The 17,977-nt window shown below is 38.2% G+C and overlaps 1 protein-coding gene across 12 annotated transcripts in view; it reads right to left on the bottom strand.

Moving 5' to 3' along the window:
* Positions 1-17,977, bottom strand: part of SULF2 (sulfatase 2) — a 158,700-nt gene that overhangs the window by 42,169 nt on the left and 98,554 nt on the right. For all 12 annotated transcript variants that reach the window (XM_050713951.1, XM_050713950.1, XM_050713949.1 and 9 more), the window contains 2 exons: positions 16,007-16,246; positions 2,467-2,618 (listed from right to left, as the gene is read on the bottom strand). In XM_050713951.1, the coding sequence (XP_050569908.1) occupies positions 2,467-2,618; positions 16,007-16,246 (392 nt within the window). The remainder of the gene's footprint in view (positions 1-2,466; positions 2,619-16,006; positions 16,247-17,977) is intronic.

Raw genomic sequence — 17,977 nt, 5'->3', positions numbered from 1 at the left:
CAATTTTTTTCATTGACTGTATTTACTTTCCCCCACTTATTTCCTGTGCATCCCAGAACCAGGCTAGCAAAGTCTCCATTATAGATTTATAACTGGTCCCAACACGAGGCGTATCTGTCATGAAACTGCCATGATTTTGCCTACTATTGATATATTTTCATCCTGAAAGCAGGTATAATTAGGCATAAATCCAAAGTTAACTGAAGAAACTCCATGCATTAGCATTTGCAGTGGAAGGGAAGATATACAGTAAACAAGACCAAAGAAAATCTGACTTCTGAACATAAGTCTCAGTAACTGACCATACTCTCAAAAAAGCACTGACACGTATCTAAAATGTGCCTGTTCTTTAAGCTGGCTGGTCACTTTCTCAAGTATGTAACCCATCTTTGACTTAGACATTAAGAGAGAATAGTCTTCAAATTCTATTTTGAAGATGAAGATCTTCACCTGGTCAAAACATGATTCAAACTTAATTTTGCAAACACAAGTGCTTACCAGGCCAAGGACCAAACAGAAATGTTTCCTTCAACTGGTTTATTTTTTTTAAAGCTCCAGATTGTGGAGACTGTAGAAGATTCGGGAATGCAAACAAAACTAAAAATTCAACTTAAAAAGTTGAAAGAAATTGAAAAAGAAAAAAATGGAGTAGAATACTTCCTGTTAGAGAATCTGAAAGAATTTTCAAAGATTTGATTTTCAGAGGATAAATGCTTAGCAATTGCTTTGGAGGACAGAATCAGTCATTTATTTTGTGTGTTTTTTTCAGTTTTCCACAGGCACATAATTAGCATTAATTATGTCAAGAAGATAGGGCTAAAATACAATCTGATTATACTGTCTGTTACTGGAAAAGTAGGTTTCCAGCAACAAAAATGGTAGGAAGAATAGAGAAGCAGTCTTGTATTCCAGCTTGTGTTTGTGCATTTGAACTCCAGCGTTAACATCAACACATACTGTCGCTCTGCACACTATCTGTTTATTATCATAGCTGTGTATTAGGCAAGAATATGAAGATTATAAAAACATTTACATTTTCATCAGACTTCTTTTTTTTCTTTTATTAACAAACTCAGTAAGAAAAACGGAACCAACCGAAAACCTAAACATTTTCAAGTATTGCATATACAAAATAGAGCTGAGACTCTTGGAACGTAAAGCTCCTTGTTGACTTTTTATAACAATGGGGAACACTGCCCTATGAAATCACTTGCCTGACATTGCTCCATTTAAGGTAAATTTCCATTATAATGTTTTTGGTAGCACGGCTGTAAAGATTAGCTCTCTGATTCTTCATAGATCAGAAGGGAAATAAAAGACAAATAATTCTGTACATCAGTTGTCCCTTATTCCTAGCAACTGGTAATAGAAAAGGAAACCATAGAAACCTGTCAAGTTTTATCTTTCAGCACAAACTACATTCTATTAAAAATGGCAAATGAGTAAGGGGAAGAAGGAAATCACATAGACATCAACCTTTTCAAGAAAAAAAACTGTGAACACATCACTAATGAAACAAAAAAGAGGAAGGCAGGATTTGTGCTCAACAGGAGAAAGTGAATTCCATTTCTGTTAAGCAAATACACCTTATAAATCCGTATCACTCCTCAGCAAGTCAACTTTTGAGAGTTATACACTATTTAAACTATATCCATTTACTGATTAACTCATTTACATTTATATTCCAGAAAAGCCAATTTCTTTGGAAAATTAACATTTTCATCTGAAATAAACATACTCCTGTATGCAAACAGGTAACTGTTTGATCCGTAACGAGTGCTAGATGGAGGGGTGACACAGGATGACATTATATTTCACAATAATTATCAAGTATTTTAGTAAGTTTGGCCAGAGTACAACATCCTTGGAAGTATATTAGGAACATACACACCTCTAACAATACATCAAGATAGACATTTAATAATTAAATTCTGCCTTCATTCAGACAGTGAAGTCAGAATTACCGTAAGATATACCAAGATACTATGAATTCTCCTCATCTGGCTGTGAAACAAGTTCCTTTAACACAAAAAGATGGGTCTAGCTGGAGGGAACTGGATTCTTATCTCATTTACGTTTGTGCAACTCCACTGAAATCAGTTCTATACCAGGGGAATAGATGACAATCGGATTTAGCACACTGTAATTATAGTACAAAGACGAAAAATAGTTGTCATGCAGCATTTAAATCTGTTTTCACATCTGCAGCTCATAACACACATTAACAGTCTCAGGATGTTTTGTTTGTTTCTATTTCTGCTAACAATGTTTTCAGTAACATGACCCGCATGGAATGGAAGATAACAGAAAGTCCAAACACGGAGCCTACTGCATTGTAGCTAATGTAACACAGAGCAGCTTTCAAGTATGAAGAGAATTCTTTAATTAGACTGAAACCATAAACCGTAGCTTTCTTGCAGTCACACTCAAATATTAAAGAAATAGAAATAAATCGGTAAGACCTACCCTGGAGTAGTCAAATCCATGTTTCTCCTTCACTCCATTTCTACAGAGTGTGTAGTTGTAAAATCGAGAATTTTTAAGTAATCCAACCCATTCTTTCCAGCCAGGAGGCACATAGGAACCATTGTATTCATTAAGGTACTTTCCAAAGAAAGCTAGGGGTAGAGAAAGCAGAAGTGCAGTAAGAAGGTACAACAAACACCTCAAAGATACTGTTTTTAACCATATTCTTTCATATCCATCTCGTCTGACTGGAACATTTTCTTCATCCAGACACACATAAGGTAATAGATAAGTTATGATTTTGCCTTTGTTTCTTTATTTCAGAGCTCCATAACACGTATCTTTTGATTTACAACCTGAGTACATGAGATACACTGCACTACAATTACCACATTTTATTTAGGGGCTGATACATTCAGACTTAGATGAACAAAACAGAAAATGTTTAAAATAGTACCAGTTGCCACATTATCTCATCCTACTCTGAATCACCCCATTTAGCTACATTTTTCATTTTAGTTACACCCACTTATGCCATCTCCACTTCTGGAACAGTCAGAAGCGCTGAGGTCACCAACAGAGGAGGCTGGCTTAGGAGAAATGAAGACAAATGGGGACCGTAAAGATGATGAGATTTTAAACTTGCTGTATAGAGGAAATGAAACAGCAGAAAAAGTGCAGAGTAAGTGCAGAATAAGTGCAAGGATTCCACCACAGCGTAGACGTTTGAATGATCCTCCCACAAGAGCTATGTATATGCTAGCCTTGCTAAACTGTAAATTGCAAGTGTACAGATGCTAATTATTTTCCATAAAACAGTTAAGAAAAACGGAAATTGTTAGAATTATATAAGAACACATTTTCTAAAGGATATGATGTATCCAGTGACACTTCCACGCTATTCCAGAAAAAAATCAAAATTAGCAGTACATTTTTTTCAGTATTACTTCATGTTATATCATCACTATGCAACTGCAGGATAAATTACACCCCATTCCTCCAGATAGTTTTTTTTTAAAGCTTAGAGGGAAAATTCTGCTCTCACGCCTGTGGATTGCAATGCAATTCAGGACCTGAGTTTTTCATGTCAGAACTCACATCTCAATTTCTAAAGGGTCTGGCAATCCAAGTTAGCACTATCGCAGCGACCAGCACAAAGACCTTTACATTTGTTCCACTTGACATTACAAATATTTTTAATCCAGAAGCACGTAGTGCTGCAGCACCTCATGCTGACAATCTACCAGCAAATATCTGTGCTTCTGTAAGGACAACAGAGTACCTGAGACTCTGATCTTAACCTTAGATTAAAGCTCCTCGCAAAGTCGAGGGGATAGGAGCACACAATTCTCAGCTCCCAGATTCTTCAAGACTTTTTTTTAAGCTTGCGGCCCACAGCATCTGATACTGTGCCTTCTTGTACTTATATACATGCAGGGAGCAAGGCTGTGGAAAGCACAGAACTGGTGTTCCGTCACTGTAAAAAGGGCCCTGAGTGAAGTCAAGGATCTGTGTCTATTTGTAGTAGGCTGAATCTGTCTGAAAGATACACACAATGAGAACAGTGGAAACCATGATATATAACAGTACACGAGAGAGCTCTGTATCATTACCAGATAGTGATTTTCTTTTCTATAAAGATGGGAAATATGACCTAAGCAATATTATAATACATAATAATACAATACGATGGAATACAGGGAGTAAGTATGCTGTGCACTGAATGGCCATGAGACCCAGCTCGAAGTGCCTAGGTAGAATTCAAAAGCATGTTTTGAATCATCTCCCCAAACAAATTTAAATGCATTCAATTAATGTTTTAGGTGAGCCACAAGAAAGGGAATGTTTGAGAACTTTCAAAGTGTTTGAAAGAGATAGAGGTGTTGACAAAATTAGGACCTGTATCACAGAAGATATGAAGGGCACGTGTATTGAGACACAATTGAATCCTTGACACAATTGATCCTTGAATTTCTAAGTATTCTAATCCTATGTATTTTGCAAAAGCAGGTAAGGTGTTGCGTTATTTTACAGATGAGCCACTTACAAAGGGGTTAACTGAGAAGCATGCTGCAGAGAAGAATTCCTGTTTCACTGTCCTGAACTACCTCCTAATGTCTTCTTTAACCAAGCTAAGTAAACCTGAAGCAACAAACAAAGCAGTAGCTACCCCACTGTAGATAAAAACTATTGCATTACTCAGGGACTGTATTTGTACAGTATATACTTTTGGCTTTATGAATTATTTCTAATTTTTAAAGAATAAAAGGCAACTCATAGCGACTGTGGGGAATTAAACAATGCAGATGAACATTTTTTCTTGTCTTGGTTACAAGGAGTAAAGGATTGAAACACTGGCCACTGTCTGCATCAGCAGGTTATGCACAAGGCAGTCCAAAGTCTCATGTCCCCCAAGCAACATATTATCATCCAAACAGCTACATTTGGCATTTTTGCTCACAGAAACCAATCAGTTCCTAAAATGTATGGCTGAAGAATTCAGGAAAGAGGCATTCTATAGAGAATTACTTCATTGTTATTCTGCAGAGGCATTAAAGGCAAGTCTGGCGGAAGTTTCCTCCAGCACCTTTCGCATAACCTCCATTGTACATTCAGGATGTCTTTATACTCCTTCATGGAAGTCAAGTGCTTTAAATAATTTTCTCTGCTGTTTCCAATCTTCCATTGCACATCTTTTTCCCCTCCTCCCTCCATCTGAGCCTTTCAAACACTTGTTACTCAAAAACTGTTAATCACTTCTCTGTACTACAAAATACTGGGTTACAAAAAAGCTCTCCTGATGCTGGTGAAGGATTTTGATTTTGGATTGTAAAGATTCTCTCTAACATTTTTTCCCCTCATCAGATTCGTTCACCGCCAGAGACATCTGCTCAATAGCGTACACATGCCTTCGGTACATCCAATTGCAAACCGCTCCAAGATTTCATTAACAAACATCCTCAGAGACTGCTGTTTGATATGCTCAGCCATGTTCCTCTATCCAGTCTAGGAAAGGATCATTAAAAAACACCCAAGCAACCATTTTTAATAAATGCATCAAGAATGTGATCTCCCTTTGCTTTCACTACCATACAACACAGTTTCTCCTCAGACCCCATGGAACAGGATACAACAGAACTGAGTCCTTTGTACACTATTACCATTTCCTCAAGGGTTCGTAACCTTTCAAAGTTCATTTCTCAGAGTCTCACCCTTCAATGATAAGCACCTGGAAAATTCTTTAGTATACAGTAGATTTTTTTTCACAAGAGGTTTTGTTTTGTTTTATAAACTCTTCCTGTAAGGAAGAGAATCACACATGCAAGAATTTGCCCCATGCTATCAATTAACACAAAGGTCTGCTCTGAATGAAAACCACTGCAGGTATACCAGGGCCACAGCTCACTGCTTAGAAAGCACAGCTAACATATTGCCAAATGTAGTATAAAAGCATAATTGAAAGACCAGACATCTTGGTCTCAAAAATGCTCCCAAAGGCACCAGTTACCACCACTGGAAATGCTCAGGCTAGTTTTACCATCCACCCTTAGCTACCAAACTCTGCAAGTTTATTTAAAAAAAACAACACAACAACAACAACAAAAAAAACCAAAAACCATCCTGCTACTTTTTTTAATACCTACCTAAAAACACTTAACAAGACTTAAATGCCTCTACAAAGGATATTCATAAAACTTCGCATTACACTGAAAATTAAGACATTTCATCCTACTGATGCATCAATAAAACAGTGCAAGGCATCATTTGTCTCTTTTCATTCCATACAGAATGCCCAATGTTGGCAATCAGAACAGAACTTTTTTGGCTCCCACACTAGAAAGGGGAATGCAGCACAAGCCAACAGAGATTCTCCAGTGCAGAACTGCTAGAAGATCAGAATTAGACACGGAATTTCAGGCTTTCATTCAGTTTCCTCAGTTTGGCAGTTCAGGTCTGATTCTGACCCTAGTCAGCCTTCTGTTAGGCACCGTTCTGTTACCCACTGGCCAAGATCACTTCCCTGTTCCGCTAGGGACCTGTTTAACAATATGATCATGGTGTTCATGTGCTTTTAAAATAAGGTAAGAAGATGAAATCAAAAAAGGAACGTACAAGAGGCATACTGGTAATAGCTTCAGACACAGACACAGACACAGATTTCTAGGTTGGAAGAGACCTCAAGATCATCGAGTCCAACCTCCGACCTAACACTAAGTACTCCACTAAACCATATCACTAAGCTCTACATCTAAACGTCTTTTAAAGACCTCCAGGGATGGTGACTCCACCACCTCCCTGGGCAGCCCGTTCCAATGCTTAATAACCCTTTCGGTAAAGAAGTACTTCCTAACATCCAACCTAAAACTCCCCTGGCGCAACTTTCGCCCATTCCCCCTCGTCCTGTCACCAGGCACGTGGGAGAACAGACCAACCCCCACCTCACTACAGCCTCCTTTAAGGTAACTGTAGAGAGTGATAAGGTCGCCCCTGAGCCTCCTCTTCTCCAGGCTGAACAAGCCCAGCTCCCTCAGCCACTCCTCGTAAGACTTGTTCTCCAGACCCCTCACCAGCTTGGTCGCCCTTCTCTGGACTCGCTCGAGCACGTCCATGTCCTTCCTGTAGCGAGGGGCCCAAAACTGAACACAGTACTCAAGGTGCGGCCTCACCAGAGCCGAGTACAGGGGCACAATCACTTCCCTAGACCTGCTTCCCGACAGTGTTACGTTACATTCTGTTAGGAAGCAGTGAAAACCAAAACTCTTGCAGTCCTTAAGGACGAGACAAGCTACGCACTGGAAAGATACCGTCCAAGGAGCAATGCTAGCCTGGCCTCAGGAGGTCCTAATAAGCTCCTCACCTGTGAGGAGGTTATGGAGAAGACAGAGCCAGGCTCTTCACAGTGGTGCATGGTAGGAGAAGTAACTGTGATAAATTGAAACAAGTGAGGTTCAGCCTGAATATAAAAAAAAACTTGAGAGAACAGTCAAACATTGAAACAGGTTGCTCAAAATGACCGTGCAGTTCCCATCCTCTGTGTTTTTCAAGACTAGGCTGGCTAAAGCACTCAGCAACATGGCCTGGCACAGGCTTTGGGTATGTGGTTGGACAACAGTCCTCCCTTCCAACCTGAACTATCCTGTCATCAGCTAGGTGACTTACTAGGCCGATCTTCAGTCAAATTTACTTCGTTCCAGGACTTTAGCATTTAGGAGGGTATTTGTAAATGCTTGTGCTCTCATAATAAATCCTGAAGCTGAGTAAAAGTAAAATTAATCTTTTGTTACTCCTAGACTGTAAGCTCCGAATTTATATTACCCATCTGTCCTTCTGGGGTCTTCTCTTCATATCATCCATGCTACTTAGCTTGATCCAGTTATTAGTACCCCATTAAGCTGCACTTATCACTGTGACTGGGAAGTTAAACTCACATTTTAAGCCATTGACCCTTTACTGTTAAACATGAATACAGTGCATTAAGTACTTCAAAGAAATACTTCAAGCACCGTTTTTCTGACAGCACATAGTTTAGCAGCCAGCCTTCCAGGTATTAACTAGGGTTTTGAGTTGTGAGTCTTACAGTTACACATAAGGATTTGTCTACGCCTCAAAAACCTTTTACTTCTGTATCTGCTACTAGTTTTTCCCAGCTCAAAGTTGAACAATTAGCTACAGTTGAACAATTCTTTAGTTTTGGATGGGAAGGGGTATTTCTGATCTTATTTTCGCTGTATATCTAGCAAAAATTACTTTCAGTACTTTTTGTCCTCTAAAAGACAATCAGAGGAAAGCGGATGAGAAAGCACTCTCAGCATGGCTAAGTACACATATAATGAGCAATAAGCCCAAAGGTCAATTCAACTCTGCCTTCACATCATGGCCAAATACACTCTTAAGCTGACAACGTATAATACAATCAACCCAGTGAAATTAATGGATTTACAGCAGAAGAAAGATAGGGGTACTGAGATAAAATTCTGTAATTTACTATGAAATCTCATCCCATAGGAGAGATTTTTAGGAGACATCAGTTCTCATTAGGTATTAAAATAGCTGACCGTATCTTCCAAAAATGAGTAGCTCTTGATTATGATCATCATAATAGTTATAAGAACCATGTTGTACAGTGATTGGTAACCAGTGCAGTTAGAATAGCCTGCAGACTTTCTTATTTTTCTAGGGGACTAGTATGATATCTAGCAGGACAAAGTGAATTCAGAGTAATCTTTGTGACACCTTTGTTCCTCTTCCTGAATTTGCATCGTACATTTTCAGTTGTGCCCAAGGATCAGTGCCAAGATCTATTTAATGAATCGGGAATTGGCAGAAGGGGAGCAGATGAAGCCAAGTAAAACAAAAGGTCTCAAACCAAATATTTTGAAACGGTCAATCAGGAACCAAATAGAAGAATGCAGATAACAATCCAAGTCTTGCATGTCTTTCTCAGGTGAACAAATTCCCCATGGAGTCACTTGGCCAAAGCTCCCTTTCATTAATTCCTATGGCACAGCTTACAAAAGTTTAAACAGAACTAGTATTGTAAGGCATAAATATCTTTCTGAACAGCTATCTCACGCTCTCTGAAAGTTAAAGGAAAAAAAATCTAGAAATGGCAATGTTCAAATCATCAATCTTTACTATAATTCAGCACAAGATGACTTAGTGTATCGCAACAGCGTCATTTCCTATAATGGGCAGTGCAAGAGAAAGGAGTTTGATGGCTACATGGTTCAGAGCGCTGCTCTGCCACACAGCTCACTATCGCTCGACAGTTTGCTCCCTACTTGATGGCCAAGCCTCATCATTCAGATTTCAAAAATCTTTCCCAATGTCAAACCCACCACAACGAGACATTTTGTTGAAGATTTACCATTGGTATCACACCCTTCTTTCATGTTCCATACCCACAGATAATCCTAACCTTTAGTTTATCCTCCTCTCATCATACTGCCGCCTGCTTGCCTGGTTCCAGGGAGCTATTGCGATATACTGTGCAAGAAGAAATAGTTGCTGTATTTCAACACAGCCTGTTTTCTTCCACCTAGCAATAGACTTGGAAGAACATTACTAAAAACATTAGTTCATAAATAATAGTCTTACCAAATTCAATTAGGGGAAAAGTCCATCCCCAGTTCAATATAACCACAAAATTCCTTTCATCAAGATATTCTCCAAAAGAGAAGAAATTTAGCTTCTACAGTAGTTTACTTTCTTTACCTTCACCTTTTATCTTTCATAAAAAATAAATCTGATTTTTTTTTTTAAATAACCAGTCACATCTAACCATCCTTAAATGCATCTGTCTCATAAATGTACATAGGCCTCCTGTGCATAACATACACACGAGGATGGCAAGTAATATCATCTCTAACTTGACCAGCCTTTGAAGTTATCAGTGTTCTGCTATGCACTTATTAAAAGATGACACGCAGCTTATTGTTCTATGAACTCTTGTACCACTGAGATTTTCTGCTGCCCACTGACTTGCGGATTGTTGCCCTACTGGGCAAGTGTATAACCATGTGGGCCAATGGGACACTCACACCTCTGGGCATAAAGCAAAGACCAGCTTAGGACAACTGTATTCAATGAATGTTATTAAGTTAAATTTAATTAAATCAAAAAACAGCATTCTAGAAAAACAGAGAAAAAGAATGCGAGAAGATGCCACAAGGCCTAAACGGCTAGCTGGACGAACAACAAGATATTAAACTGGAGTGAGAAAATGAGAGAACCTCTTCTCATTTTTGGCTACTATGCTACTTGATGTTGAACACAGTACTGAAAGAAGTCATTCTGCCTAGGAAGATGAAGAACTTAAAAAGTAAGGGAACCTATTGGCTTAGTAAGTAAACTAACAAAGATTTTATAAATATTTTCAAATGTGCAAATATTCTATTTAGCTTTTAGCTATTTTGAAGGGTATGAAATGATAACCCTACTTCTGAAGTAGTATCAAGCTATGAATTGCTTCTTGCTTGAAATGATGTATCAGTATAACAAAGGATTACACTTCGGTGTAATACACTTACAGTATTACAATTCCAATTGGCATCCTATCAGAAAAGTACATTATAGTAGGGGGTGAAAAAAAGATGAGCTGTTTTTCAAAATCTACAACATTTTGTGTTGAAAAGAGACAAGGGGATAAAATAAGAGAGAGGGCAATGGGGAATAAAATATGCCTGGAAAGAAGGGAGCCACAGACACTGGCTTATGTCTGTAGTTGTGGATGCATTCATCTTGGACTCCTGGAAGGTTACATTTGATTGCAGGCTATCTTGTGGATTTTACTCAGTGATTTTATTCACTGAAGCACAAATATTCCTTGCTCCAGGATGGTTAAAATATAATATAAAGCTACATGCAAAAGACAGATGGTGTAATAGCAGCTGTATAGATGAGTGCTGTTTGTACAACCTCTGCATAAACCTCAGGAGACCACAACTCTACCTCATGTGTTGCCACTTGAAGGTATCATACATTATAATATGTTTAAAGTGAAACTACTGAGGCATTGAACTCAATTCATAGAAACAGAGGGGGAAGATATATGCGTGCTTGATCCAAAACCAATTGATAGCACAGACATGAAGTTAGAGCTGGGAGACAAAGGTCTTTAACATACATGAGGTAGGAAACTTAGAAATAACTTTTGTTTTAAAGTGTCATTCTCCAAAACATTTGCAGGATATTCCAACTCAATAATTCACTAAAAATGACCAAGTCAGACAGAAGAAGTAACATGGGCAGACTCATTGGTTTGGGTCTGTGTGTCAGGACTCTTCTTACATCCTTTCCAGCAGAGGTTCTTGGTTTCCCTTTCTAGTAACAGCTATCATGATATATCCAGTAGGCTGAAGCTTTCTTTCACACTGTTTTCAAGTCTAATGGCCTTAAACCCCATAACAGATATTATTTGACAGGCCTTTTTGTTAATATACAGAGAGAAGATCTAAGGGAACCAATTTATCTTCAAGTTAAATAATTCAGAAACCTGATATCCATTTTTCAAAAGTCACCGAGATGTCTTAGAGGTGAATATTGTAACACTTCAGTTCCTAATTATGCAAATCATACCTAAAAATCAAGCCTGACTCCTAATTCACTTAGTCATTATTTTAAAAGATGGCCTTCAGTTCTTCATCAGCTGTCCTGCATATGGGTGTCATTTTGACGTGGACAACCTGTTTTCTTTATATGCATGTAAGATGACAGAGAAGTGCAGCATGGCACAGTGGCTAGGGCACCAGGGTGCGAATGAAAACTTGCATCTCTTCTTAATGTTGCTCTTTACCTGCACGTGACCTTGCAGAAAGTATTTCACTACTCTCTATTTACAATTTGACTCTTCACTTTACCAGTTGTTCCCTACCAAGCAATTATACACAGAGAGCAACTTCAGTTAAGCTTTTAAGTATTTCTGTAATCCAGCTATTGTGGAGAGAAAATTCTGCAGCAGCCAACTGATAATCAGTACTTTTCTCCTGGCACGTATAAAGATATTAACATCTGGTCACATATTTTTCATGTTCATTCATCCTTTAATGAACATTTACCAATAGCCTTTCTCTTCATCTTACCATTTAATGTTAAAATCACTTTAAAATGTCACAGGCTCAGACGGTGAAGTGGAAAAATAATTATTTGAATGCAGTTGACCACGGTATCATCTTAGTCTAAATATTAAAGGGAGGAAATGAAAGACTGTCACTGAATTTTAATGAATTCATTAGTTAATTACTGTAGAGCCCTGTGAAAGTGGTAAGAATCATTATTACTCTTATTCCCAAGAAATTTATTATTATGGCAGAGACGGACCTTCAGCCATGACTTTTCTCTAGGTTCAAAATACACAAATGGTGCAAAATGGCACATATTTTATGCCTTCTTTGCATAATTCAAGTGTAGCCTTCCATCAGAGTGAGATATTTACATATTACCACACAACAAGTAGCTTTTTCCTTCTTTAACAGGTTAATTTACTGAATGGGGTTAGCTGTACTGTAGGGTACTGCTCAACAGGAATGAAGATGGTAAGTTAGCCAAAACATGTATTATATTTGCTGCATACTGTGCCACATAAAGCCCTAACATAAATTAATAAAACTCTCACAAAGAGTCACTGAAGCACAAGTGTCCTTTTGCCAGTATGAATTTGGCCCACCATCCCTAATTCTGTTGAATTTAATAAAGTAAGTACGTATTTTCATTTCCTGACTGCAGATAAGGCTGACAAAGTATTCTGGAATCAGTCACTAACTTTAAGACCTAATCGTTCAGCCAGCCAGGCAAATGGAAAAGAGAAGCTTTTCTCATTAAGTAATGTCCAAGGGAAAATTTAAATCTGTATTCCAATAAAATATAACGGTATTTGTTGTTGCAGGAAACAAGCATGCAACAATGCCTTGTGCATTTTAAAAGATGACTCATAGAAACAGCTACATATATTCTTGGAAAACTGAACATTTTTGCTGTAAATGTTTATACAGGAACCTCTGGCAGAGAAATCCTCTCACATTCAGAAACGTTTGTCACAGGATCTCTTTCTTTTCCATCCTAATCATCTGTTGCTCCAAGCTGAAGTACCAGTGATCACTCTTTTAAGTTACTGATGATTCAGATGTTGCTTACATGGACTTTTCTAAAGATGAATTAATCAAATGACTTGGTTTATTTAAATAAACTGTTCTTCTTTCCTGATTCTCCACGATATGTAGTAGGACAATGATGTGAGAACCTCTTCAAAACAGGATTGACTGTTTAATGTACTGAGATTAGGGATTTGGTGTCTACGCGTACTGGCTATGTAATGAGAATACAGTCCTTTAGTTGTTATTCACGACACTGGCATTTTTTAAGATTGTGAGAAAGGTTAAAGCAGAGGAAGACATACCTGTAATGCCGACTGCCTTAATGGCTTCCTTTGTAGGAGGAAAAGCCAGCCTTTTGCCTTGTTGTAATATTTATTTTAATTGATTCACATGAAGTGATAGTGAGTCTTGCACATGATTGCTGAAATCCTGACTGTTAAAGCCAAAGACAGAAATTCCCTTGAGCTCAGCCTCTTACCTTCACCTCTATTCTGCCAAGTCCAGTGCCTAACAAGGTTGGTAAAACTTTGTAAAGTGCCAAGGTTGAATGATATAAAACTGGCAACCAAGGCTGAAACTAAGAACAATTTACAGGAAAGCCACACCTTTTCCATTTATTATCATATTTTTTTTACTTGCAACATGTGGAGGAGAATCCCACACTACACTGATCCCTCCTGCCTGCACGCCACCTGCACGTTTCCCAAAGGTGCCAGCAGTAGCACAAGTCTATATAAATCCAAACCACAAATGCCACTGCCACAGGAGAAATATTACATTGCAGGATGAACACACAGCAGAATCATCGTTTGAGATAGAACAAAACACGGAGATCACCATGAATAGAGAAAAGGGCAAGGAGATGTGAAATGAGTGGCAGAAAAGGGGGAAAAAATGACGGAAGCTTAAATGGAGTAGGAGAGTACAGTTTCTTCTTTTAAATTTAAACAAGAAAAGGGAAATATAGGAAGAAGGCCTGGCTTCTGAATTAAGAAAAAAAACAAAACCAACCTTTCCCCCAAAATGACAGCCTTCTCATTCCAGAGTTGTGAACTTACATATAAAAGCAAACCTGAGAAGACTTTATTAATCATGGCCTCCTTTTCTTCTTCTTCAAAAAAAGAAGTAAGAAGCTAAACTGTGTTTCCAGGGTAAACCAGTAATACCATGGAATTCAAAATAAATAGATAAAATCTACAAATTAACTCCAGTGCTCTTCCCACCTTCTTTTGTTTACTGCAGTCACATTCAAGGATTCGCCATGTCAGAGAATGTATTCATAACGTCCAAAATATTCTACTTAGCGGGTTACTTTTGAAACTGTGTTTCTGAAACAGGTAAATCTGATATTTGAAAAAAACAGGTAAAAGAAATACCTTCTTACAGATCCCTCACAATGGTTAACACAAGATTTTAATCAGAGACCAGAAATTAACACAAACGTTTAGTAATGGCAATATCCATTTAAATTTTTATAATATATCACGTTTAACTACGTGATAGCTACATGAAAATCTCCTTTACACCTGAAGATTGCTTTGTAATTATAAAAGTACTATTTCTGCATGTTCCAACACATTTAGCTTGCAAATTAACAGAATCAGACTGAAAATAGAATAGAGATTCCGGAAGATCTTGGGCCTACATGTAAATATCAACTTAATGTAAAAAATGAAACACATGAATACCAGGACACCTGCAAAAGCTGTGGAAGTTGGTAGAACTTGCAAGTGCTCAAAATATAGTCACTAAATATAAAAATTATTACAACAGACAAATATCAGCAAACACAAAACAAATGATCTGTGAAGAATAAAACATTAACCTTGGTGTGGTATTCATATGATCACTGGTATTAGTGCCAGGAATGATAAACGGAGGGAAACAGCAACCAATTAATTAGGTATGTGCACTTCCCCTAATTTATTCCTTTCCAGATTAATTCAGATCTTTGTTTTAGAAAAAACAAAACAAGGAAATTACCTATTTGTTTTAAGACTAAGCCTTTACGGTGATGACATGCACAACTCATGTGAATGTTTAGAAAGAAAAAGAAAAAAAAAAGATCTTGTTACAATTACTATTCAAGATTTATACTCTTTCCTGTAAGCATCATCACGATCAAGCCTCACATACTATAAATTCAATGCACAAATGTATAGTATCAGTAACAACTATACTACTACAGTATATATACACACTATAAACAACATGAATAGGTCCAGGTTTATGCCAGTTTTTCAATATGACAAAAGGCATTAGCAAGAAACGTGACAGAAACACCGCAATCAGCAAGAACCTAAATCTCACGTCCAGAGAGTGCAAGAAAGAAATAGGTGTGAAAAAAGTGCTGCACATTTTCTGAAATCATTTCTACACAGTCTTTATTCCTAAGAAGCACTGCATGCAAAGAGGATCATTTGTTTCTCAAGAGTACATTTGATTTTGCTGATTAAGATGAAGAACTGAGGAATAAACACCTTTCTGGGAATGGACTGTCCAGAGAAACCAATCCAGCTGACTGCTCTGCCCCAAAGCACAGAAGGGGCAGTCCCTTGTCTTATATTCTTAGTTTGATCGATATACCTGTTTTATGAAAATTCAAATTACTAACTCCTTTCCATAGTATCTTTCTTGGCTTTTCTACACATTGCAGGGCATATTTTACATGTGCTATGCCTTGGGTTTAGTCCTGTAACAAGAAATTCTGTTCCTACAGCACACACATTTTCTCCTTCACAGCCTCTAAAAAAGCCTTTTCGGTTTTGTTTTTAAATTTACTCAAGTAAAAGCACAAGGAAGCTAAACCTCCAACCCACGCGCACAACTGAAGCTATAGCATCCTGCACTGCTGCAGTCCATTACAAGTACAAACTAAAATATTATACATTAACCTCTGTACTAAGTAGGCTAAGGGAGCTTTCAGACAGAGTCAGTCTTGATCTTACCTGTCCTGTATCCTGTGTTGTTGAGGTACACAGCGAACGTACGTATTTCATGCTGAGCCTGCCAGGACGGAGAAGAGCAGTTCTCATTGTTAGTGTAAGTGTTGTGGTTGTGGACGTACTTCCCCGTCAAAATAGAGGAGCGAGATGGGCAGCACATGGGTGTTGTCACGAAGGCATTGATGAAATGAGCACCTCCATGTTCCATGATCCGCCTTGTTTTATTCATCACTTGCATAGACCCTAGAAAAAGAAAAGCATTTCAGAAACACTCTCTTGTCTCAGTCACAAGAGCTAACTAAGAGCTCGTGTGTTATATCAGAGACCAGAAAGAACCACTTGTAGTAACGGCACCGTAATCTCACAGGGAATCCAAATCCAAAGAGATTATTTTCTCCCCACTTGCAAAGTTCTCCCATTGTTTCAAGAAGGACCAAATACTGAAGTCGTAACTTAAGATTGAACTCGAACTTGTTGACATAAATCATAATGCTTTTTGAATTTCTTTCCAAGCTCAAGATTTCCCACTGTATCCAAGAGCATCTGTGCAGCCTTTCTGGAGCCACTAGTACCGCTCCAGTAGCTGAAGGCGAGAAGCAGCATGAATTAGGCTGAGACAACACGGCCTGAGGGTGATATTAACTTTGTGTAGCAACCCTGACCAAAGTTTGCATATTCCTCAAGCATTATTTAATCCTTGGTTTCTGAAGACACCTGATGCACTGCTTTTTGTGCCAACCTTCTGCTTTTGCAGAAGAACCCTTTTGGCTGAGGGTGTAATCACAGAACTGTTGAGGCTGGAAGACAGCTGCAGATTATTTAGTTTAAACCTGATGTTCAAGCAGGGTCTACTAGACTTGTTCTCTTGATATAAAGTTATTTCCCCTGATATGTGATATTAGCTGGTATTGGTTTCTGGAAGAAGCAATGACAGAGCAAAACCCTCATCAGAATTTCCATCACCAGCCCACTGAGTTCTTTCTATCCACCTGACCTATTTTAATAATAGTGTCACCTAAAACTCTAAGTTTTCTTAGGTTTGATTCTGCAGAATCAGATTCTAGATGACCACTTGGGACAAGTAACAACCATCATCTAAAAACGAATAGCAAGTTTAACTGGCAGAGACTTGGATGAATTGGGGTAATGGGAGTCAAAATCCTTTTGTCAGCTGTTAGTAAAAGCCACACTGCTGCCAAATGGCTGTTCTGTTTCCTTTTTAAGGCAAGGCTTTGGGCAAAGAATGCATCTTTACCACAGACATACACATAGTTAAATCTTGATCCGTATAAGAATTCTTCTTATGCACAGAAATATGAAGGATCAGAAGAAAAAAGGCTTTCGGTGTTCTTTATCTATCAGTGTCTGGCAGTTAAAACTGCATCAGCGTACTTGATCTAGGAAGAATTTCCATTTTCCAAAGAACTTATAATGATACCCGTCACAGCGTGACCTTGCAAAGGAGAGCAAACCTTTCCAACACCAAACCTCCCTTCCTTTCATGAGCAGGGAAAGCCAACAGACAACATGGAGATGAAGGTATGGGCTCATGCTGGAGTAGCGTTGGGGCTAACTTACCCAAGGTTGAGTTGGATTAATAGTTCAGCTTTAATCAACGCATCCTGCAACCATCTGGCACAAACTGTATGTTGTTTCTGTCAATAATGGGTTTAGGTTTCTTCTAAGCTCTTTAGGCAGGGCTTTCATTATGAAATTGCAACAATAAGTCGATTTGATACAGGACACATTGATATAACCAGGAGTCAAAACCTAGAGGGAAAATGGTCATAAGGCACATATGGAATCTGACCCTCTGGCACCGTGAAGGAAGGTTAATTGCTACGGCAGGTCATTTCATCTTGCAATTGCCATGGCATTAGTTTTCTTAAGATCATTTTGCTGAAATGAATATTATAAAGAAGTAAATGAAACCTGTATCAGAGTACATCCCTGTCAAATCACTTTGGTACAAGA

Source organism: Cygnus atratus, chromosome 16 (assembly GCF_013377495.2).
Source record: "Cygnus atratus isolate AKBS03 ecotype Queensland, Australia chromosome 16, CAtr_DNAZoo_HiC_assembly, whole genome shotgun sequence".
Lineage (NCBI taxonomy): Eukaryota > Metazoa > Chordata > Aves > Anseriformes > Anatidae > Cygnus > Cygnus atratus.
This window is presented reverse-complemented; position numbering and strand designations above follow the sequence as displayed.